The sequence below is a fragment of the Salvelinus fontinalis genome, chromosome 17 (genome assembly GCF_029448725.1).
Source record: "Salvelinus fontinalis isolate EN_2023a chromosome 17, ASM2944872v1, whole genome shotgun sequence".
In the NCBI taxonomy this organism is placed as follows: domain Eukaryota; kingdom Metazoa; phylum Chordata; class Actinopteri; order Salmoniformes; family Salmonidae; genus Salvelinus; species Salvelinus fontinalis.
The window spans coordinates 48531260-48556887 of NC_074681.1; the positions used below are offsets into that span (position 1 = coordinate 48531260).

General features: G+C 43.6%; 1 protein-coding gene across 24 annotated transcripts in view; it reads right to left on the reverse strand.

Moving 5' to 3' along the window:
- LOC129814510 (discs large homolog 1-like protein) overlaps positions 1-25628 on the reverse strand; it is a 254606-nt gene that overhangs the window by 63945 nt on the left and 165033 nt on the right. For 14 of the 24 annotated variants that reach the window (XM_055867689.1, XM_055867684.1, XM_055867677.1 and 11 more), the window contains 2 exons: positions 18591-18727; positions 14723-14882 (listed from right to left, as the gene is read on the reverse strand). In XM_055867689.1, the coding sequence (XP_055723664.1) occupies positions 14723-14882; positions 18591-18727 (297 nt within the window). The remainder of the gene's footprint in view (positions 1-14722; positions 14883-18590; positions 18728-25628) is intronic. The other 10 variants (XM_055867694.1, XM_055867691.1, XM_055867690.1 and 7 more) reach the window with 1 other exon arrangement.

Sequence of the window (25628 nt, forward strand, 5' to 3'; positions counted from 1 at the left end):
CAGACCAGAGGACATTTCTCCAAAAAGTACCATCTTTGTCCCCATGTGCAGTTGAAAACCGTAGTCTGGCTTTTTATGCCGGTTTTGGAGCAGTGGCTTCTTCCGTGCTGAGTGGCCTTTCAGGTTATGTCGATATAGGACTCGTTTTACTGTGGATATAGATACTTAGTACCTATTTCCTCCAGCATCTTCACAAGGTCCTTTGCTGTTGTTCTGGGATTGATTTGCACTTTTCGCACCAAAGTACGTTCATCTCTAGGAGACAGAACGCGTCTCCTTCCTGAGCGGTATGACAGGGGCGTGGTCCCATGGTGCTTATACTTGCGTACTATTGTTTGTACAGATGAACGTGGTACCTTCAGGCGTTTGGAAATTGCTCCCAAGGTTGAACAAGACTTGTGGAGGTCTACAATTTTTTTTATGAGGTCTTTGCTGATTTCTTTTGATTTTCCCATGATGTCAAGCAAAGAGGTACTGAGTTTGAAGGTAGGCCTTGAAATATATCCACTGGTACACCTCCAATTGACTCAAATGATGTCAATTATCCTATCAGAAGCTTCTAAGCCAGGGGTGTCAAAGTCAAATGGACGGAGGGCCAAATAAAAAATTTAGCTACAAGCCGAGGGCCGGACTGTTCGAATGTTCATTGAAAAATTTTTAAATGACGCATATAGTCTAGTGAACCTAATTGAACCTACTGAAAACCTAACAAATATATTCCAATATGATCAGATAAATAAAGCAATATTTTCTTATGGCTCTGTCAGTAATCTTTAATTTTCAACAGACACAAAAGACAAATTTCCTTTATATAAAAATCCCCATAACATGAACATTAAATGAAAGAAACCGGTATTCAAGGCACCATCAGTAGCCTATATTTTCTATTTTAGCAAAAGTGGGCTAAATTTACTTCAAAGAAAAAAACAATAATAGCAATTTTCTATCATCCACTCAACTGAAATATTTTTAAAATATAATTGGATTGAAATACAATAAAATAAAGTGCAAAAATCTATTAATCAAAAACAACACTTTGTTTAAGGAGAAGTAACATGCAGTGAAAACAAATATTAAACTTTAACATTTAAACTTGAACTGAGTAAAAACTCTAAATATGTGATTGCACAGTAATGTTCACTTGTTTGAGGTTGAGGGTGATACTTGGTGGTGTCCCATCTTTTCCACAAGTTCATCAATGTTCGGGGTAAGGCTCTGAGCTGAGGAAATCCTCAGAATTGAGTGGAGGTGTTCAGCAGTAAGTCGACTTCTGTGTGATGTTTTGTTCAGGTTCATCAAAGAAAACAGTTGTTCACACAGGTATGTGCTGCCAAACATAGACAACGTTTGAGCAGCCTGGATGCGCAGCTGGGGCATTGTGTCGGGGAGGAAACGGGCGAACTCCGCAGCACCCACTGCCGCATATTTTGCCCTCAGTGCATCATTGCATTGGAGGTCAATCAACTCCATTTGGAGGTTTGGTGGTGAGCTTTCCACGTCAACAGCAAATGGGTTACCGAGCAGTTCCACCCTGCTTTTTTGTGCTTCAAAGTCAGCAAATCGGCGTCGAAAGTCAGCGGCAAGCATACCTATTTTATCAGCCAACTGTGCGCTCGGGAACGCACTGGTAGAGAGCTTCTCTTTCATGGTCTGGCAGCTGGGAAAGTGGCTCAAATTTTCTTTCCGCATCTGCGTCTCCCACAGAGTCAGTTTGGTTTTAAATGCCTTCACTGTACTGTACATATCAGAGATGACATGATCCCGACCCTGCAGCTGCAAGTTCATTGCATTCAGATGACTCGTAATGTCACACAGAAAAGCCATTTCACACAGAAACATTTCGTCTCGGAGTTGTGTTGTGTCTTTCCCTTTGCTGTCCAAGAACAGACAAATCTCCTCACGAAGCTCGAAACATCTTTGAAGCACCTTTCCCTGGCTTAGCCATCGCACCTCTGTGTGATAAGGCAAATCACCATGCTCCGTTTCTAACTCCGTCAGAAATGCCTTGAACTGGCGGTGATTCAAACCTTTGGCTCTGATAAAGTTAACTGTGCGCGTGATGATGCTCATTACATGCTCCATTTTCAAGGCTTTACCGCACAACGCTTCCTGGTGTATGATACAATGATAAGCTGTCAGCTCACCTGTCGCGTTTTCCTCTTGCATCTTTTCCCGTATCTTCGCCACCAGTCCGCTCCTGTGTCCACACATCGCAGGTGCTCCGTCGGTTGTCAAACCCACGAGTTTTTCCCAAGGCAGCTCCATCTCATTTACACATCTTGACACCTCTTCATACAAATCATGCCCCGTAGTTGTGCCATGCATAGGACGTAAAGCCAAAAACTCCTCTGTCACGCTTAGGCTGGAGTCCACTCCGCGGATGAAAATTGACAACTGGGCAATGTCAGAAATGTCGGTGCTCTCATCCACAGCCAAGGAATATGCAATGAAATCTTTTCCCTTTTTCACAAGCTGCTCTTTTAGATTGATGGACAACTGGTCTACTCTCTCGGCAATGGTGTTTCTGCTCAGACTCACATTTAAAAAGAGTTGCCTTTTTTCTGGGCAAACTTCGTCACAAACTTTAATCATGCAGTTTTTGATGAAATCCCCCTCCGTAAATGGCCGGGCTGATTTAGCGATCTCTTCTGCCAAAATAAAACTGGCCTTGACAGCAGCCTGGCCTTGTGATTTGGCTTTTTTGAACAGAGCCTGTCGAGATTTGAGGCCTCGTTTTAATTCCTCTGCCTTTTGTAGCCTTTGTTCCATGTCCATATTCTTGTTTTTGTCCGCGTGTTTCGTTTCATAATGTCGTCTCAGATTATACTCTTTCAGTACCGCCACACTTTCTCCACACAGAAGACACACAGGTTTTCCAGCTACCTCCGTGAACATATACTCCGACTCCCACCTTGTTTGAAACCCCCGGTTCTCAGTGTCCACCTTCCGTTTTGCCATTTTTGATGGGTATCTGAAAGTTAATTTTACTGTGATGCTGACGACTGCTGTGCCAATAAATATTGAAATGAAGCAGCCTACTGCTCGGTGCGTCACCGTTGCATTGTGGGAAATGTAGTATTGGTGCGTGTAAAAGATCTGCGGGCTGCCGGCTTGCTGCGGTCTGCGGGCCGGTTCTAATAATAAATCAAGATCATCCCAGGGGCCGTAAAAAACCTTCTCGCGGGCCGGATGTGGCCCGCGGGCCTTGACTCTGACATATGTGTTCTAAGCCATGACATCATTTTCTGGAATTTTGCATTTAGACAGCTGTGCCACTGGGGAGGCCCCATCCAGGTCAGGATAACCAAAACATTTCTTTATTAAAGACTATAGGAAAGAATGTTGGTACTTATTTATTTTGATCCATAGCCATGAATGAGTGAGTCACTCAGCTTTATGTAGGTACCACTATATTACTGTGTCATCAACTTGAAAATATATAATTATATTTTGGATATTGGTTTATATTTTCAAAAACAAAAAAGTGAGCGATTGTAATCTGAATAAAGGTCAAAACATTTATTTCTGTTTTTAGAGATAAACACTGGGCCAATTGTGCGCCGCCCTATGGCGGTCGGATTGGTGATACATATTATTATTAAAGGTACTGCATTGGTGTAAACATACATTTTTTAGCAAGAGATAGCACTTGTATAGCCTAAGAAAGTAGCAGAAATGTGCAAAAGTAGTTTTGAATGCATTTTATTGTAAGGAAACAATAACAGTCTTCAACTTTTTTTGTCAAGATAGTGATATATTCTTATATACAGTACAATAAGTAATTCAACTACAAAATACTAGTCTTCTCCCATGTGTGGGGTCGTGGAGGGGAGATGCTGCACATGCACAATAATGTTTTGTCTGAGTTCAATCAGTAGCACACAATCTCAATTTCTCATTATGTGTGTGTGTCTTTGTGGTTTTTGTGGTGTGTAAATTATTTTCTAAATGCCAGGTCAAAAATGACCCTCAGACAATCTTTGTACCCTGGTGGTGTACAGCTTTCATGGAAATATGAACAAAGGCAATGTTTCACTTTTTCTAATTTTGGGGAAAGTCATCAAATTTCAAGTTGAAAAAAAATAATTTACGGGGTTTTCTCTGCTGTTAATTAAACATAGTGGTGGGTCATTTTGACCCTTAAGACAACGCAAGGGTTAAAGTGTTGCTCAGTGCTACCTAGTGTGGCTGGGTGAACTCTCCGGTAAGGGAGTGAACCCCCCCCTGTCTTCTGTGCGCCGCTCTGCGTTGTCCTGCTAATAACAGGGTTAATAATATATCTGTGAGAATGTCCAAGGTGCTTTTATAAAATTCTAAATTAATAATAATAATAGTCACTTTGTTTAAAAAATTACAATATTTTGGAGATGATTTCCTTTTCAAATAATGTAAAATGAGCGACAAAAAGGCCATTCTTGAACATGGGGTGAGACATTGTTCCTACTTTGTAAATGAAGTCAGCTTGTAATTTTGAATTATTTATTTCTGTTTTTAGAGGAAGAGAAACCAAAAATAATCCTAATAAAATTAAATAATAAAAACCTTAGTGTGTAACAACAGTTTTAGTAAGTAATACTGAAGCCGTGCACAATTATCAGTTTCTATTTAGGTTTAGGTCACCCATTCATTGTCAGTGACACAGTAGGACCCAAAAGCATAATCAGTGCTCTAACTCCCCCTTGCGCTGGTCTGGAGCAATAAAGTGGTGACGCAGGGTACTGTTCTAAACCACAAATTACCGCAGCATAATCACAAAACTTTTATTGGAACAACCACTGGACTCACGCTTCAAAAACTCTCAACCATTGTTATTCTCCCTTCTGGAATGGCTACAAGGCCCTCCGCCGCCCTCAATTTTGCTCCTCCCAATAGGCAGAAGCTCATACAGGAAGTACCCATTCTAAGGTCTATTCAACGCTGGTCTGACCAATCCGAATCCATGCTTCAAGATGGTTTTGATCACGCAGATTGGGATATGTGACCGACCGGCTCAAATCATATGTCTCAAGTCTTATGTAGCAAAATATGAAATTGTGTTTTATTTAAATTTTTACATTGGATAAAAGTAGAGACTCAAAGCTACAGAATGGTATACAGTGGCTTGGGAAAGTATTCACCCCCCCCCTTGGCATTTTTCCTACAACCTGGAATTATTAAAATATATATTTTTGGGTGGGTGGGGGGGGGGGGGGGGTTGTATCATTTGATTTTAACAACATGCCTACCACTTTGAAGATGCAAAATACTTTTTCTTGTTTAACAAACAAAGAAATAAGACAAAAAAAACAGAAAACTTGAGCGTGTATAACTATTCACCCCCACAAAGTCGATAGTTTGTAGAGCCACCTTTTGCAGCAATTACAGCTGCAAGTCTCTTGAGGTATGTCTCTATAAGCTTGGCACATCTAGCCACTGGGATTTTTGCCCTTTCTTCGAGGCAAAACTGCTCCAGCTCCTTCAAGTTGGATGGGTTCTGAAGCAATCTTTAAGTCATACCACAGATTCTCTTTTGGATTGAGGTCTGGGCTTTGACTAGGCCATTCCAAGACATTTAAATGTTTTCCCTTAAACCACTTGAGTGTTGCTTTAGCAGTATGCTTAGGGTCATTGTCCTGCTGGAAGGTGAATCTCTGTCCCAGTCTCAAATCTCTGGAAGACTGAGTGGTTGACTTGTGGTATTCCTTCACAGCAGACCTCAAACAAGCCACACGTGCGAGGAGTTAAAAAGTAGACGGGACTTTGCTGCATAGGGTCAGAAGGATAGTGCACCTGCAAACAACAAAAGAACATCAAGGTAAGTTAATGAAAAGAAAATGTAATGTAAAACGTTGATGCATTTTTTAATGCATCATTATCAGGTAAGTTTCACATACTTACAAATGTGCAGAGCAGCAGCACTCACTTATCTACAAATGTGCAGAGCAGCAGCACTGCATACAGAAACATCCTCTTGGAAAGTGGAAGTTAAAATGATAACACATTGCCCGTCTATACGTACCTCTGGAAAATACAGAACTAATATGAGATCAATAAAAGTAGTGCCAATCACATTGGTCAATTAAATAATCAAAATGCTTTACCTACCAAGTGTCGTCATCGATTGCTTGTGGAGACGCAATACTGCAGCTTTTGTCACAATGGGATGGCAGCAGCTTTCCACCAAAGTGTTTATGTCCTGGGTGGCATCCTGGTAATACTATTGCATTATCCTCTGCATAGTTGTTGATGAAGTTCACCACTCGCTGCAAGTCCTCATGATTCAGGTGTAACCTGTGCTTGCATGGGCCAGCTCTCTTTTTGATGGGAAGCATTAGACCACTCTCCTTGTGTGACTGGTGGAGGAGAGTCAAGCGTGTTCTACTGATGCTGAAAGAAAAATTCCAGATACAAATATTTTGGCATTATTATACATAGACAGCCGTAATCACCGTCAGACACACCTGGCTAACTTGATGGGTCATGTAATCATCTGACAAAATGGATTCTTGTTTAGACATGCTAGCTAAACAATGAACCATAATCTTAATCCATAGAGTACTAGCCATAGAAGCCGATTGTCATAGCTAGCTAAAGTAAACCAAATAGGTTCAATGTTAGCTAGTTTGCTAGCCAACATTAGGATATATCTAGCAATGAGAAATGGCATTCTCAAATAACATTACTACACACAGAACATAAACGTAATGTTAGCTAGCGAGCCAGCCATCTAATGTCAGCTAACTACCTAACAGTAAGCTTTAACTTGGGGTCTTTTGTTTAGACATGTAGCTAGCTAAACAATGAACCAAATCCTAATCCATAGAGTACTAGCAATACAAACCAATTATCATAGCTAGCTAAAGTTAACCAAATAGGTTCAATGTCAGCTAGCTAGCTAACAGTAAGCTTTAACTTGCAATGAAAATAACTTTGACAAAATTCAAAACGTATAATAACTGAAACTGTAGCTAGACTCTTACCCGTATACATAGACGAATGCTTCACGGCAGACTGCAACCCCTTTCATTAAATAAGACGTCCTGTGTCATTTCCGTTGCTTGGCCCATTGTTGTGTCAAGTCACTCTGGTTCACACTAACCGTGTGCAATGCCATAAGAATTATCTTAAACTTTAGCCCCCACTAAAACTCTGACCATTTTACTCGCCCTAGAAGAGCTGGTTAGGCTGTTTTCATGTTATCCAGAGCGTTGGTGACTAACTCTGCTCCTGACAAGAATTGAATTATGCTTTTTTGCTGACGTTTACTGACTCCGGTCATATTCAACCGGTGTTGAGCGTTCGTAAATTCATCAGTTATTCTGCACTCTGGCACACTCAGACCAGAGTTCCCTAAAACAGCTGTTGCAGTGACTTTCTATTGAAATGGATACTTGCACAGTGGAGTCTTTTGTAAAATTTTACCACGCGATACATTCAAAAAAAGCCGCGTTAGACAGGATTACCTTTACATACTGACCAGCTCAAAGACAGAGGCATGCTATATGGCAGACCAATCCAAACTCATCTCGTGGGATGTCCAGCCCACTCATTATCTTAGCCAATCATGGCTAGTGGGAAGGTTGCTGACTTTTTATGTGGCTTAACTAACTAGGCTCGTAATTTGGCATACACGTTTGTTATTAAGGCACATGAAAGTTCACATGTTCGAGGAGGCATTTCTGCCCCCCCAAAAACATTCAGAAAAAAATAAAAAGTTTAGGTTCAAACGGCTCTCCTGTGAAGTAGTGACCCGCGACATACGCCTAGTTTCCTGAAACGGGTCACATATGTTCCAGGTTGCCTCTGAGAATAACACTGACGTATACACGGACACGGTGACTGAAATCATCAGGAAGTGGAAAGGGGATATGGTTCCCACTGTGACTATTAAAACCTACCCAAACCAAAAATCGTTGCAGCATTCACGCAAAACTGAAAGGGCAAACCACCATAGTTAACCACGGCAAAGTGTAGTTATTCACTCAGTAAGGCAATCAAACAGGTACAACTTCAGTACAGAGAAAGTGTAGTCGCAATTCAACGGCTCAGACACGAGACGTATGTGGCAGGGTCTACAGACAATCACGGATTACAAAGGGAAAACAAGCCACGTCGTGGACACCGATGTCTTGCTCCCAGACTGACCCTGCCCTTTGCAACTGGGTTCTGGAATTCCTGACGGGCCACCACCAGGTGGTGATGGTAGGATACAACACCTCCACTACGCTGATTCTCAGCACAAGGGTGCGTGCTCAGCACCCTCCCGTACACCTTGATCACCCATGACTGTGTGGCCAGGAATGCCCAAAAACATCAAGGACATCAACCACCCGAGCCACGGCCTGTTCACCTCAGAAGGCGAGGTCAGTACAGGTGCATCAAAGCTCGGACCGAGAGACTGAAAATCAGCTTCTATCTCAAGGCCATCAGACTGTTAAATATCCATCACTATCCGGCTACCACGGCTACCACCTGGTGACTCAACCTTGCACCTTAGAGGCCGCAGCCCTATGTACATAGACATGGAATCACTGGTCACTTTAATAAATGGAACACTAGTCACTTTACTAATGTTTACACACTGCTTTACACATTTCATATGTATATACTGTATTCTACTGTATATTATTCAATGCCACTGACATTGCTTGTCCTAATATTTAGATATTTCTTAAATCCATTCTTTTACTTTTAGATGTGTGTATTGTTGTGAATTGTTAAGATACTACTGCACTGTTGGAACACAATTTCGCTACTTGCAATAACATTGCTAAATATGTGTACGTGACCAATACATTCGATTTTTTTTAATGTGAAGACACTTACAGCTCATCTCTGTCTTCACCTCCTATGACAAACAGCTGTTTAGGGTCAAGCAAAATATTAATTTGTAAAACATTTTTTTATTACATCAGAAATGTAACACTAATATATTCTCTAAAAGTTGTCCACACCTGGATTGTGCAACATTTGCCCATTATTCTTTTCAAAATTCTTCAAGCTCTGTCAAATTGGTTGTTGATCATTGGAACAAAACCATTTTCAGGTCTTGCCATAGATTTTCAAGCAGATTGAAAGTCAAAACTGTAACTCGGCCACTCAGGAACATTCACTGTGTTTTTGGTAAGCAACTCCAGTGTAGATTTGGCCTTGTGCTTTAGGTTATTGTCCTGCTGAAAGGTGAATTCATCTCCCAGTGTCTGGTGGAATGCAGATAACCAGATTATCCTTGTGCTTAGCTATATTTTGTTTCTTTTTTTATCCTGAAAAACTCCATAATTGTATGTGTGGGGTATAGAGATAGGGTAGTAATTCAAAAATCATGTTAAACACCATTATTGCATTCAGAGTTAGTCCATGCAACTCCTTGTGACTTGTTAAGCATATTTTAACTCAAAGTTATTTAGGCTTGCCAAAACAAAGGGGCTGAATACTTATTGACTCAAGACATTTCAGCTTTATTTTGAATTAATTCCTAATCATTTATTCCACTTCGGGGTATTATGGGGTAATGTGTGTAGATCAGTGACAAAATGTAATTGTAATCAATTTTAAATGCAGGTTGTAACACAAATGTGGAAAAGGTCAAGGAGTGTGAATACTTTCTGAAGGCACTATGTAATCTCTCTCATGACCGCCTACTAACACGTTTGTCATGTCATCAAAGTCAGTTGGCCAGACCATGCTCTTAACCTCTTGCACAGTTAAAACATCTTATTAACTGAACGGAGATGCTGTCATTGTTGCTCTTCTGTCTACCTATGAAACCATTTGAGACCTGTTTCAGGAAACTAGGCGTATGTCGCGGGTCACTACTTCACAGGAGAGCAGTTTGAACATTAACATTTTATTTTTTATCAAAATGTGTTTTGCAGAAATGCCTTGTCGAACATGTGAACTTTAACATGCCTTAATAACAAACTTGTATGCCATCTGTAAATAGAAATACAATTGTTAAATTACCAGCCTAGATGGTTTAGCCACAGAAAAACAGCAACCATCGCACTAGCCTTGATTGGCTGAGATAATGAGTGGGCTGGACATGCCAAGAGATTATCTTGGATTGGTGTGTCATAGAGCACGCTTCTGTCTATTTGAGGTGGTCAGTATGTCTTAGTAATCGTGTCTGAAGCAGCTTCTTTTAAAAATGTATCATGTAGTAAAACTGCATAAGTGTTGCTCTCCACTTTCTGGAGGACCGAGTTTTGAAATCAGTGGAATTCGAGTAAGGAGATGGAGAAAACACCTGTCTCCGGATTACATCTTCAAACCTAGGGCAACCATGGCATCACACAGGAGACACGTCCATCCATGAATGATGTATACGGGTAAGATACATTTCTAATTTTGACAGAAAGTGGTTTCATTTCAAGTTAAAGTGTACTGTTAGCTAGCTAGCTAACGTTACGTGTATGATCCTATTATTCATATCTCAGAGCCATTTGCTTGGCTAGCTATAGCTTAATGTTAGCTAGCTATGATTGAACCATTTTCTCAGTACTTTGTTCAAGCAACTTGGGCAGCGATTATAGCCTCGAGTCTTCTTGGGTATGACACTAGAAGATGGGCATACCTGTATTTGGGTAGTTTCTCCCATTCTTCTTTGCAGATACTCTCACGCTCTGTCAGGTTGGATGGGGAGCTTTGCTGCACAGCTATTTTCAGGTCTCTCCAGAGACGTTCAATCGGGTTAAAGTCTGGACTCTCTGTACTTTACTCAGTTCATCTTTCACTTGATCCTGTCTAGTCTCCCAGTACCTGCCGCTGAAAAACATTCCCACGGCATGCTGCTGCCACCACCATTCTTCACCGTAGGGATGGTGCCAGGTTTCCCCCAGACATGACGCCTGGCATTCAAGCCAAAGAGTTCAATCTTGGTTGCATCAGATCAAAGAATCTTATTTCTCATGGTCAGAGTCCTTTAGGTGCCTTTTGGCAAACTCCAAGCGGGCTACCACATGCCTTTCACTGAGAAGTGGCTTTTGTCTGGCCACTCTACCATAAAGGCTTGATTGGTGGACTGATGCAGAGATTGTTGTCCTTCTGGACGTTTCTCCCATCTCCACAGAGCAACTCTGGAGTACTGTCAGAGTGACCATCGGGTTCTTGGTCACCTCCCTGACCAAGGCCCTTCTCCCCCAATTGCTCAATTTGGCCGGGCAGCCAGCTCTAGGAAGAGTGTTGGTGGTTCCAAACTTCTTCCATTTAAGAATGATGGAGGACACTGTGTTCTTGGGACCTTCAATGCTGCAGAAATGTTTTGGTACTCTTCCCCAGATCTGTTCCCCAACACAATCCTGTTTCAGAGCTCTATGGTCAGTTCCTTCGACCTCATGGCTTGGTTTTTGCTCTGACATGCACTCTCAACAGGTGTCTGCCTTTACAAATAATGTCCAATCAATTTCAATTTAACCTCAGTTGTACTCCAATCAAGTTGTAGAAACATCTCAAGAATGATCAATGGAAACAGGAGGCACCTGAGCTCAATTTTGAGTTTCATAGCAAAGGGTCTGAATACTTATGTAATACACTACTAAAAGGTATGTTTTTTTAAAGTAGTTTTTTTTAATAAATTAGCAAAAATTTCTAAAAAACAGTTCTTCGCTTAGTCATTATGGGGCATTATGTGTAGACTGATAAGGAATAAAATATTTTTATAAATTTTAGAATAAGGCTGAAACGTAACAAAATGTGGAAAAAGAGAAGGGGTCTGAATACTTTCCGAATGCACTGTATATTGTGTTATTTTATGGCTGGTTATGAAACCTACAGAAGTGTCAAAACCCACACTTATTCAAATGAGTTTCCTCCATGTCAAGAAGTTTCCTTTTCGTTTGAAAGTTTGTTTCTTAAATCCTTTGTTGAAATTAATTATTTACAGTCATTTTTTTTTTTACCTTGTAGAAAATACACTCTTACAAAATCTGCAATAGAATGACTGAAAAATCAGCAACAGAATGACCACAATTGAATTGGCTAAAATGGGAAATGATGGTAAATAAAAAATAAAACAAACATTCTGTTGACACGTAGGCTATGGTGTAATGGAATGTTTTCCCTTGTGTGGTAGGTTTTGACAAATGTGTCATAAACAGCCATAAAACAACACAATATATGTCACAACAGGTCTAAATATATGGGTCATGAAAGTGTTATGACCATATTAAAATAGTTTATGACAAGTTATGCAAGCTGTTATAACATACTCTGACATGGTTATGATCGTGTCATAACATGTTATGATGCTGGGTGTCACATAGTGTTACCCAATAAAAGAGAGGGCTTCAACGAGCAGGTGTCCACACTTTTTGGTAATGTAGTGTACATCGAAAAAGAATAAAGACATGAACAAGTGTAATACTGACTTTGTGATAGAATTCATTATCAACACCAAAAAATATTGTAGTTAAGTGCTGTGCTAATTCTGCCAAATCCCTTGAGGGTTTAAAGCGCAAAGGCCCGAAATTAAAATTATGCATTAATAGAAATCTATCTAGTGACAAAATTACCTACATGAAGTCATATTTTTCATTGAAATACTGGGTAAAACAAAGACCCACTAACAGTAGACATAATCAACGTTTTGTGCTTGCCCTTCATATCAAATATTCAGTAGGCCTCAATACACAGACAGCGATTGAACACTGCACGGCATATACTGTCGTTCTTTCTCAAAGGCAACAGGAAATAAACCCTCACTTCGATGACAACTTAATTTGTGTGTCCCCCTCCCACCCTCCTCTTTTCTGATCCAATCAGCGCAATCGGTGCTTATGATAACAAGGAACAAGCGGTTGAGGGGATGCGGTAGCGCACCATAGGGCCCATCCGCACAATTATTTCCCCTTTTTCCTAAAGCCTCCCATGATTGAGCTATTGTGCGACACTAAACATAATTATTTCTCATTCATTAACTCCGGCTCAGATCTTCCACCACGCGTCCTGGCAGGACATCATTATACATATTGCTGCACTCCCCTCCTGTCCTCTGCATTAGTGTATTGCCGTCTGGATTAGCGTGGGGGGTGGGGACGGAGAAAGCAGCGGTGACCACGTGATTTCATTTTGCTGTTCGCCCTTCACGCCTCTAAGCCTGTGCTTCATGACAGCAACTTTGTAGTGCACTTCTCATGACCAGGGCCCCATGTGACTTGGTCAATAGTACTGCACTATATAGGGAATAGGGTGCTTTTTGGGACGCATGCAACATTACAGAATCCTTGTCAGTGGGAATCTATGATAGTATTGGATGGATCAGTTAGGCTCTAGTTAGAAGGTTTTTAGAGAGCGGAGCACCAAGGTGGATGCAGTCACTGATTCCAACGGTCCCTTGAGAAAATCAACTTGGTGATGGTGCTTGACGGCCTTATCGTAGGTGTCTTTGGCTAATCTTTTGAGGCAACACTGCTTTTGCTACAGAAGATGATTAACCATGTTGTGCTTTTGATCACTTTAAGACTGCTTACATTCTACACAGCTAGATGTCTACTGAAGCAATACTAGCTAAGTGAAAGGTGCAAGTGCAAGGTCCCTTTCATCACTACATTGCCACATGGTTTTGGTCTGCCTTTAGACAGACACTGATCCAACCACCAATGTTACATCTTCAGTCTCAGGTAGTTCAAACTGCCCTTGTGTCACAACACTGAATCCAGCAGTAATCTGACCAAGGATTCACCTTCTGTCCTTGGCTCACAATCAAACATTCAGAAGCAAACCAAAGTAGTCCTCTACCACTTATTTGCACTGAAGGGATTGTAGTGCGTCACCTTGATTTTGACTTTGAAACAAGCCATTCAAAGAATACTGAAGGATGTATGTGTTAAAAAAGACGGGGCTCAATTCAATTCCAATTAAACTGATTTCAGGAAATGAATTAAATTATGAATTCCAGTTCCAGAACTAAAGAGCCAGTTATTTAATTTAATTTTTTCCCATCAATTTAAAATTGGGATATCAATGAAACTCCCGGGTTGATAGAATTGACATGGAATTGTCATAGTCAATACTCAGAAAATCACTTTGCTAGGCCGTGGCCTGATGGCTGCAGGGGGCATGTGGGTGTGTGAGTTGTCCTGTGAGGGGGTGGTTTGTTCAGATGTGTCCAATCGATATGAGTTTGAGCCCTCTCTTCTAGTGGGTTGTTAGTGCCCCCGCAGGCTCTGCCGCTAGCCAGCAGTGCCAATCAATATAGTGCCTGGTGCTGTAGCCACCGCCTCCCATTGGGCATCAGCCATCTGACACACTTTCTCCTACCGACCCTGTACTGGGAAAACGACAGGGTGCTGCTATTCTCTTTTCCACATTTCATCAGTTTCGCAAATTGTTTTTTGATCGTTTGGGGACTCCTTTCCCCCCCACAATATGTGATTAGGGGAATAGCTGTTAATGTCACTACAGGGATTGTTGTTCAAACTTTTCTCTGACACGGGCTATTGGCTATTTCCATTTTTTTGTTGGAATGAATTCAGAGATTCACTTAAATATGAGGGAATTGGAATAACCATCAGATTACAATACCAATTCCTACTCACAAGGTTAAGTTGTTTTAGAATACCATTCTGTAGGCAGCAGGATAGTGTATATATTGAGGCAGAGGTTTCACCTGAGGAGTGAGGTGGATGACCCTCATAACAATTTATCAAATGTGGAAACTCACAAAGGGGATGTACTCACTAGGTGGAAACTCGCAGTGGAAAGTCAAAGTAGAAAGTCACAAAGGGGAAAGACAGTGGAAACTCACAAAGTGGAAACTCACAGTTGGTGATGTCAGGCGGGGCGAAACTGTCATTCATGAAGACACTGTTGGGTTTTGCTACTTTCAAGTAGACCACGTCGGGGGTGTTTTTCAAGGCAGTCACAGCGTGTTCGTGGCTCACCTCCTCAAGGCAAGCACTGTTCACCTGCACAGAGACAGATATACACACACGTTGTATGGACCACTCGGACAAGTTTACACTTATTGATGTGAGATCAGAAGTGAATGTACACATTTGTAAAACACAGTTAAAACGGCAATCAGCAGTTGAAACGAAGCGAACTCCCCACCCGTTTTGGTAAAAAGCTGAAGGATAGGGCTGGAGAAATGTAACCACTGAAATTCATAGACACTATGGATGCAAGTACTGAGCATTCATGTTATATTAACATTATATTAATATTAAGATATTAACATTATAGTTTTAACCATGTTTTGAGGGGTATAAAGTGCTTGTTTCCATTTACTTATCAACATTGGAGTTAACCCCCTAGAGTCAGTGTCTGCACCCCTGCGGGAATCTAGTTAGCAAAATAAATACAAATATTTTTTGTTGTTGCATTGGATGCGTCTCAATCCAAACGCATCCGCTGATGTCGCACTTCCACATCTGCGATAAAAGGTGACAGAGCTAGAGTGGTGTTTGTCATACCATGAGACATCTCGAAAATCTCTTCTCACAAAATTGTCTGTAGGTTCCGAATGGAGCAGGGCTTAGACTCTTATGGGTTGAATAAGGTTATATTTTGGGTTCTGATGGCAGTTGAACTAAAGTTCATGAGGCATTTCTAAGTTATATTCTTCAAGAATAAAGGGGAACATTGAATTAATTCAGAAGTTAAAAAAATTATGAGGCAAGTGCAGATATCTACTTTAACTTCTCTAGGGTAGGGGGCAGCATTTTCACGTTTGGATGAAAAGCGTGCCCAGAGTAAACTGCCTCCTACTCAGTCCCATATGCTAATATATGCATATTATTATTAGTTTTGGATAGAAAACACTCTGAAGTTTCTAAAACTGTTTGAATCATGTCTGTGCCTATAACATAACTTATTTGGTATGCAAAACCCAGAGGACAAACCATTCTGATTTTCTTTTTTTTGAGGTCACTCTCTTTTCAATGGGTTTTCATTGGGAATCGAGATTTCTAAGGGACCTTCCTGCAGTTCCTATCGCTTACACTAGATGTCAACAGTCTTTAGAAATTGGTTGAGGTTTTTCCTTTGAGAAATGAAGAAGTAGCCATGTTCAGAATGAGGCTCCAGTGAAATGTACTGTTTGTTAGTGTCATGACATCGCCTGCTTGGGTATTGCAAACCCCATCCCCCTCTCCCTCCCTTTCCCTGCCCTTTCAACCCATGCTGTCACAGAGAGGTCGTAAATTCCTGAGAATCTCCTCATGGCCCAACAGTATTAGACAGAGGGTAAACTTTCAGGACAAAGGAATTTTCTCCCACCTCACAGAACTTGAGGTACGAACATATTTCATGTTCCTGCAAAAGTATAAAAGATCGGTGGAGAGTCCAGCTATTAACATGCCCATTGGCCACCACGTGGGAAACTCATGAGAGACTGTGGGACTACATTACCATACCGCTGTTTATATAATAACCTCAGATATGAGGTTTACATCGGTTTGTTGTATAAAATAAATGAGTGAGTATGATACCGTTTGTATAATTGTATAATATGATTTTGGACTGTTTAATTAAGAAAAATACAAATCCCTTTTGATTTGAACTAAACCCGAGGACCTGCCCCTGAGCCAGTTGGGTCAGACATCCAAGGACAGCCCCTTCCTGCTATCTGAATAAAAGCCAACTCTGAGAAATTACCATTAGACCATGTTTTCTCTCCAGGAGGAGAACGAAGGTTGAGTACCATTGCTGAATCTTTAACCATACCACTTGGTTAAACTCTTAGCCGAATAAGAACAAGTCTTTGATATTAACTACTAGTCTGCAGCTAGGAATTCGGTATCATTGAACGCGAAGAAAGACAACCGCTGAAACATCCATTCTATAACGAATGTCACTGAACTATCCACAATAACCGAGACAGAAGAAACTCCAACCAAAACGAACTTCTCTCCAACGATCAAGACGACACACACAGAGCGTAACTATATATATATTGATTGCAATCGTTCCCGAATGAGTGAGCGTTCATGTGTAAGGATTAGCATGTCAATTGTTATAAAGAGTATACTCTGTAGTGACTTCTGAATCGACCCCCCATTCTCCCTTTTGTCTAATGAGCCGCCATGCCGGTTTAGCCCCCTAGGGCATATCTGTCCCATCATTTCATGTAACTATTTTAAGTTTGTTTGTTTGTTTGTGCATTTCTGTGAATTAATTAGTTAGCAATAAATAAATGATTTAAGACAATTGATGTATGGATGACTCATAGTGAAGACTGGGTTCGTGCAGATAATCAACAATTTACGATGTTTGGAATGATTCTAATGTGAAGTAAAGTAAATAAATCATTAATTAGAAGACTATTGATCAGATATGAACTTATCTGAAAGGTTATATTGGGAAATTATAACTTTGTAATCTAATAACTTTCCCTGGTGCCCTAGAATTCATAGTTAATTAGTTACGTTATTACTCAAGTGATCGCGTAATCCCTAATTACAGGAATCTTTGATAAAAACTATAAGTCTTCAATTTAACGATAGCAAAGACACGACATTAGCATTGTTTTCCTCCGGTATTGAACACAGATCATTCCGTCTTCAATTTTATCGATTATTTACGTAAAAAAAATACCTAAAGTTGTATTACAAAAGTGGTTTGAAATGTTTGGACAAAGCTTACAGGTAACTTTTGAGATATTTTGTAGTCACGTTGTGCAAGTCTGTGATTGTTAGCTGGGGTGCTATCCTCAGATAATAGCATTGTTTGCTTTCGCCGTAAAGCATTTTTGAAATCTGACACGTTGGCTGGATTCACAACAAGTGTAGCTTTAATTTGTTATATTGAATGTGTGATTTCATGAAAGTTACATTTTTATAGTCATTTATTTGAATTTGGCGCTCTGCATTTTCATAGGAAGTTGGCCAGGTGTCCCACATATCCCAGAGAGGTTAAAGGTGCACCCTCAAAACATATCATACAAACTTTATATTACAGGGAGCTGCACACTCAAATATGGAAACACACAACAGTAACAGCAGCAGCAGCATTGAGCCAGCAGCATACCACCCTGCATACCACTACTGGCTTGCTTCTGAAGCTAAGCAGGGTTGGTCCTGGTCAGGCCCTGGATGGGAGACCAGATGCTGCTGGAAGTGGTGTTGGAGGGCCAGTAGGAGGCACTCTTTCCTCTGGTCTAAAAAAATATCCCAATGCCCCAGGGCAGTGATTGGGGACACTGCCCTGTGTAGGGTGCCGTCTTTCGGATGGGACGTTAAACGGGTGTCCTGACTCTCTGAGGTCATTAAAGATCCCATGGCACTTATCGTAAGAGTAGGGGTGTTAACCCCGGTGTCCTGGCTAAATTCCCAATCTGGCCCTCAAACCATCATGGTCACCTAATAATCCCCAGTTTACAATTGGCTCATTCATCCCCCTCCTCTCCCCTGTAACTATTCCCCAGGTCGTTGCTGCAAATGAGAACGTGTTCTCAGTCAACTTACCTGGTAAAATAACGGTAAAATAAAAAAATAAAAAACAGTAACATAAAAAACACAAATGTGTCAAAACACTCACCAATCCTGTCTCATTGAAATGGTGAAGCCTTAATGCAAGGGCTCTGAGGTACTTAATTAGAACACGTTGATGTATCTGTAATAATGACCACGTAACTAAATGAGTGGAATGAAGGACGATGGAAATAGTGATCTTACAGCCAGAAGTTTGTCTCCTATCTGTAGCCTCCCGTCTTTGTGCGCAGCTCCTCCTTCGATGATTTTGGTGACGTAGATGCTGTTGTCCCCTGGGATGTGCTGGTTCCCCACTCCCCCTGCTATACTGAAACCAAGACCTGGTTGAGACAAGGGGAGAATTTTCATAATGTTAACCAATCTCTGAAAATAAATATGTATGCTGAAAAAAAGTCACACTCACTGTATTAGCGTAACAATAATGACATTCCCATCACCAGCAAACAACAATCACGGGGAAAAATGTTTCCTAGGAATCCAAGGCATTGTGGCATTGCCTATGCTTCCCTCCAGTCCCTCGACTTCTTGGCACTGACGGAAACATGGATTACCACTGATAACACTGCTACTCCTACTGCTCTCTCCTCGTCTGCCCACGTGTTCTCGCACACCCCGAGAGCTTCTGGTCAGCGGGGTGGTGGCACTGGGATCCTCATCTCTCCCAAGTGGACATTCTCTCTTTCTCCCCTGACCCATCTGTCTATCGCCTCCTTTGAATTCCATGCTGTCACAGTTACCAGCCCTTTCAAGCTTTACATCCTTATCATTTATCGCCCTCCAGGTTCCCTTGGAGAGTTCATCAATGAGCTTGACGCCCTGATAAGTTCCTTTCCTGAGGATGGCTCACCTCTCACAGTTCTGGGTGACTTTAACTTCCCCACGTCTACCTTTGACTCATTCCTCTCCGCCTCCTTCTTTCCACTCCTCTCCTCTTTTGACCTCACCCTCTCACCTTCCCCCCCTACTCACAAGGCAGGCAATACGCTTGACCTCATCTTTACTAGATGCTGTTCTTCCACTAATCTCATTGCAACTCCCCTCCAAGTCTCCGACCACTACCTTGTATCCTTTTCCCTCTCGCTCTCATCCAACACTTCCCACACTGCCCCTACTCGGATGGTATCGCACCGTCCCAACCTTCGCTCTCTCTCCCCCGCTACTCTCTCCTCTTCCATCCTATTATCTCTTCCCTCTGCTCAAACCTTCTCCAACCTATCTCCTGATTCTGCCTCCTCAACCCTCCTCTCCTCCCTTTCTGCATCCTTTGACTCTCTATGTCCCCTATCCTCCAGGCCGGCTCGGTCCTCCCCTCCTGCTCCGTGGCTCGACGACTCATTGCGAGCTCACAGAACAGGGCTCCGGGCAGCCGAGCGGAAATGGAGGAAAACTCGCCTCCCTGCGGACCTGGCATCCTTTCACTCCCTCCTCTCTACATTCTCCTCTTCTGTCTCTGCTGCTAAAGCCAATTTCTACCACTCTAAATTCCAAGCATCTGCCTCTAACCCTAGGAAGCTCTTTGCCACCTTCTCCTCCCTCCTGAATCCTCCTCCCCCTCCTCCCTCTCTGCTGATGACTTCGTCAACCATTTTGAAAAGAAGGTCGACGACATCCGATCCTCGTTTGCTAAGTCAAACGACACCGCTGGTTCTGCTCACACTGCCCTACCCTGTGCTTTGACCTCTTTCTCCCCTCTCTCTCCAGATGAAATCTCGCGTCTTGTGACGGCCGGCCGCCCAACAACCTGCCCGCTTGACCCTATCCCCTCCTCTCTTCTCCAGACCATTTCCGGAGACCTTCTCCCTTACCTCACCTCGCTCATCAACTCATCCTTGACCGCTGGCTACGTCCCTTCCGTCTTCAAGAGAGCGAGAGTTGCACCCCTTCTGAAAAAAGCTACACTCGATCCCTCCGATGTCAACAACTACAGACCAGTATCCCTTCTTTCTTTTCTCTCCAAAACTCTTGAACGTGCCGTCCTTGGACAGCTCTCCTGCTATCTCTCTCAGAATGACCTTCTTGATCCAAATCAGTCAGGTTTCAAGACTAGTCATTCAACTGAGACTGCTCTTCTCTGTGTCACGGAGGCGCTCCGCACTGCTAAAGCTAACTCTCTCTCCTCTGCTCTCATCCTTCTAGACCTATCGGCTGCCTTTGATACTGTGAACCATCAGATCCTCCTCTCCACCCTCTCCGAGCTGGGCATCTCCGGCGCGGCCCACGCTTGGATTGCGTCCTACCTGACAGGTCGCTCCTACCAGGTGGCGTGGCGAGAATCTGTCTCCGCACCACGTGCTCTCACCACTGGTGTCCCCCAGGGCTCTGTTCTAGGCCCTCTCCTATTCTCGCTATACACCAAGTCACTTGGCTCTGTCATATCCTCACATGGTCTCTCCTATCATTGCTATGCAGACGACACACAATTAATCTTCTCCTTTCCCCCCTCTGATAACCAGGTGGTGAATCGCATCTCTGCATGTCCGGCAGACATATCAGTGTGGATGACGGATCACCACCTCAAGCTGAACCTCGGCAAGACGGAGCTGCTCTTCCTCCCGGGGAAGGACTGCCCGTTCCATGATCTCGCCATCACGGTTGACAACTCCATTGTGTCCTCCTCCCAGAGTGCTAAGAACCTTGGCGTGATCCTGGACAACACCCTGTCGTTCTCAACTAACATCAAGGCGGTGACCCGTTCCTGTAGGTTCATGCTCTACAACATTCGCAGAGTACGACCCTGCCTCACGCAGGAAGCGGCGCAGGTCCTAATCCAGGCACTTGTCATCTCCCGTCTGGATTACTGCAACTCGCTGTTGGCTGGGCTCCCTGCCTGTGCCATTAAACCCCTACAACTCATCCAGAACGCCGCAGCCCGTCTGGTGTTCAACTTTCCCAAGTTCTCTCACGTCACCCCGCTCCTCCGCTCTCTACACTGGCTTCCAGTTGAAGCTCGCATCCGCTACAAGACCATGGTGCTTGCCTACGGAGCTGTGAGGGGAACGGCACCTCCGTACCTTCAGGCTCTGATCAGGCCCTACACCCAAACAAGGGCACTGCGTTCATCCACCTCTGGCCTGCTCGCCTCCCTACCTCTGAGGAAGTACAGTTCCCGCTCAGCCCAGTCAAAACTGTTCGCTGCTCTGGCACCCCAATGGAGGAACAAACTCCCTCACGACGCCAGGTCAGCGGAGTCAATCACCACCTTCCGGAGACACCTGAAACCCCACCTCTTTAAGGAATACCTAGGATAGGATAAAGTAATTCTTCTAACCCCCCCCCCCTTAAAAGAGTTAGATGCACTATTGTAAAGTGGTTGTTCCACTGGATATCATAAGGTGAATGCACCAATTTGTAAGTCGCTCTGGATAAGAGCGTCTGCTAAATGACTTAAATGTAATGTAAATGTAATTGCCATATGATTATACAGGCAATAGAACAATGAGGTATTTTAACTAAAGCTACTTTGCTAAAAAAAGAGGAAAGAAACAAAACACATCCACACTGCCAGTACTCATGCTACATTCCTTTGACCAGGTTAACCTCAATAAAAGCATGAATACACATGACAGCTGGTGTTAAACTAAAGTAATGAATAAGAAGGTGAGGCGCAACAGTCGCCATTACATATATATTTAACGTGGTGTGACATTTAAACAGACATTCACCAGACACTAAACTAGAGTAAAAAAGGATGTTGGGCTGACAATCATAAGCTATAGTGTTATCAAAATAACATGTTTACAGTTATAAATCAGACCTGTCCTGAAACTGTGGGGGCATGAATAAGTATAAAAACTTTGCTTGAAAAACACCCAGCATTCATCTTTTATGGTGACAAAAAGTATTGGAATTAGTGTCACGTTCCTGACCTGTTTTCTGTTATTTTTGTATGTGTGTGATGGTCAGGGCGTGAGTTTTGGGTGAGCAGTCTATGTTTTCTGTTTCTATGTTGGTTTTGGGTTGCCTGGTATGGCTCTTAATTAGAGGCAGGTGTTTTGCGTTTTCCTCTAATTGAGAGTCATATTTAGGTAGGGTGTTCTCACTGTTTGTTTGTGGGTGATTGTCTCCTGTGTCGTCCATGTCTGTACCATACGGGACTGTTACGGTTTGTTCGGTTTGTGTAGTCTAATTGTCCTATTCGTGCGTTCTACGTGTATTTATGTGAGTTCGTCGTATAGGTCTGTCTACACCGTTTGTTGTTTTGTTAGTTTAGTCATTTTCGTGTTTTGTTAAATAAATTATGTCGTTAAACTCCATTGCGCCTTGGTTCGATCACTACTCCTCCTTTTCGGTAGAAGAGGAGGAGGACCGCCCTTACAGAATCACCCACCAAACTAGGACCAAGCGGCAAGGGAAAGCTCAACAGAGCAACCAGGACTCCTGGACTTGGGAGGAGATCCTGGACGGTAAAGGACCCTGGGCTCAGCCAGGGGAATATCGCCGTCCCAAGGCGGAGTTGGAAGCAGCGAAGGCAGAGAGGCGCTGGTATGAGGAGGCAGCGCGGCGACGCGGTTGGGAGCCCGTGAGTCAGACCCAAAAACTTCTTGGGGGGGGGGGGGGGCACACGAGGAGTGTGGCAAAGCCGGGAAGGATACCTGAGCCAACTCCCCGTGCTTACCGTGGAGTGAGAGGGCGTCGTACTGGTCAGACACCGTGTTATGCGGTAAAGCGCACGGTGTCCCCAGTACGCGTGCTTAGCCCAGTGCGGGCTATTCCACCTCGCCGCACTGGGAGGGCTAAGTTGGGCATCGAGCCGGATGTCATGAAGCCGGCCCAACGCATCTGGCCACCAGTGCGTCTCCTAGGGCCGGCATACATGGCACCAGCCTTACGAATGGTGTTCCCGGTTCGCCAGCATAGGCCAGTGCGGGCTATTCCACCTTGCCGCACTGGCAGGGCTATGGGCACCATTCAACCTGGTAAGGTTGGGCAGGCTCGGTGCTCAAGAGCACGTGTCCTCCTTCACGGTCCGGTATACCCGGTGCCACCTCCATGTACCAGTCCTCCGGTGGCAGCCCCCCGTACCAGGCTGTCTCTCCGGGTTCTCTCTCCAGCTGTTTCCTCCTCTCCAGCGCAGCCAGTGCCTATACCACGCACCAGGCTGTCTCTCCGTCTCCTCCCTACTGAGCTGCCCGTCGGGCCAGAGACGTCCAGCCAGGACCAGCCAGAGCCGTCCTGCCAGGACCAGCCAGAGCCGTCCAGCCAGGACCAGCCAGAGCCGTCCTGCCATGACCAGCCAGAGCCGTCCTGCCATGACCAGCCAGAGCCGTCCAGCCAGGACCTGCCAGAGCCGTCCAGCCAGGACCTGCCAGAGCCGTCCAGCCAGGACCTGCCAGAGCCGTCCAGCCAGGACCTGCCAGAGCCGTCCAGCCAGGACCTGCCAGAGTCCCCCAGCCAGGACCTGCCAGAGTCCCTCAGCCAGGACCTGCCAGAGTCCCTCAGCCAGGACCTGCCAGAGTCCCTCAGCCAGGACCTGCCAGAGTCCCTCAGCCAGGACCTGCCAGAGTCCCTCAGCCAGGACCTGCCAGAGTCCCTCAGCCAGGACCTGCCAGAGTCCCTCAGCCAGGACCTGCCAGAGTCCCTCAGCCAGGACCTGCCAGAGTCCCTCAGCCAGGACCTGCCAGAGTCCCTCAGCCAGGACCTGCCAGAGTCCCTCAGCCAGGACCTGCCAGAGTTCCTCAGCCAGGACCTGCCAGAGTTCCTCAGCCAGGATCTGCCAGAGTCTCTCAGCCAGGATCTGCCAGAGTCTCTCAGCCAGGATCTGCCAGAGTCTCTCAGCCGGGACCTGCCGCCCCTTGTCCCGGTGCTGCCCCTTATCCCGGTGCTGCCCCTTATCCCGGTGCTGCCCCTTATCCCGGTGCTGCCCCTTATCCCGGTGCTGCCCCTTATCCCGGTGCTGGCCTTTCATTTAGGGGGTTTTAGTTGGAGGGTGGTCATTGGGAGGGGAATACAGAAGCGGGGAGTGACTATGGTGGTGTGGGGACAGCGTCCGGAGCCTGAGCCACCACCGTGGTCAGATGCCCACCCAGACCCTCCCCTGGACTTTGTGCTGGTGCGCCCGGCGTTCGCACCTTGAGGGGGGGGTTCTGTCACGTTCCTGACCTGTTTTCTGTTATTTTTGTATGTGTGTGATGGTCAGGGCGTGAGTTTTGGGTGGGCAGTCTATGTTTTCTGTTTCTATGTTGGTTTTGGGTTGCCTGGTATGGCTCTTAATTAGAGGCAGGTGTTTTGCGTTTTCCTCTAATTGAGAGTCATATTTAGGTAGGGTGTTCTCACTGTTTGTTTGTGGGTGATTGTCTCCTGTGTCGTCCATGTCTGTACCATACGGGACTGTTTGGCTGTTCGTTCGTTTGATGTAGTCTGTTTCCTGTCCGTGAGTTCTACGTATAGTTGTGTAAGTTCATGTTCAGGTTTCGTCTACGTCGTTTTCTTATTTTGTTAGTTTTGTAAGTGTTTTGTTTTGCCGTCGTATTCAATAAAAGAGATGGCTTATTTTCCTACTGCTGCGTATTGGTCCACTGATCCTTCTCTCCTCTCCTCGTCCGAGGAAGAGGAGGACAACAGCCCTTACAATTAGGCCATGGCAGTTTCTAAAGGAAATAGCAATGGCGAACTTAATCAAACTTAATCAAACTGCGACATTTTCAGAATTTAAAAAAACAACAATTGCAAAATGTTGTGGACCTGTAAACAGATCATTTGAATTCTATAACGTTTGCGTTGACTTTTTCCAGAAACAAAATATGCTGCAATGTTAGAGCAAAATACTTGAATTAGTGTATCTATTTACTACTGTAAATTAGGCTACATCACGAGTATGAAACCATCACAGTTAGAAAAGGTAAAGAATTTATTCTGCAATGATCATGGAAATGAAATTGATAATAAATATTAATAATAGCTATTGTATAATGCAAAAAAATTCATTTTTTTGTCTTTTCAGTATATATTTGCCTAAAGTTTGCAGGAAGCTAAGAACATTCCCGCGTCAAGTTTAGTTTTTATAAATGCAAACTTTTAATATAATAATTATTATTATTATATTAAAAGTTGACATTTATAAAAACTAAACTTTACGTGGGTGGGAGCTTATTATTAGGTGGGAGCTTATATTTGTCGTATTTCACACATGTACAAGTTTGGATTATACACGTGTGAATTGGAAATGTGTTTTTTGCATATCGATTTCTCACCTAGTCGTGAAACTTTTGCGTGAAAACTGGA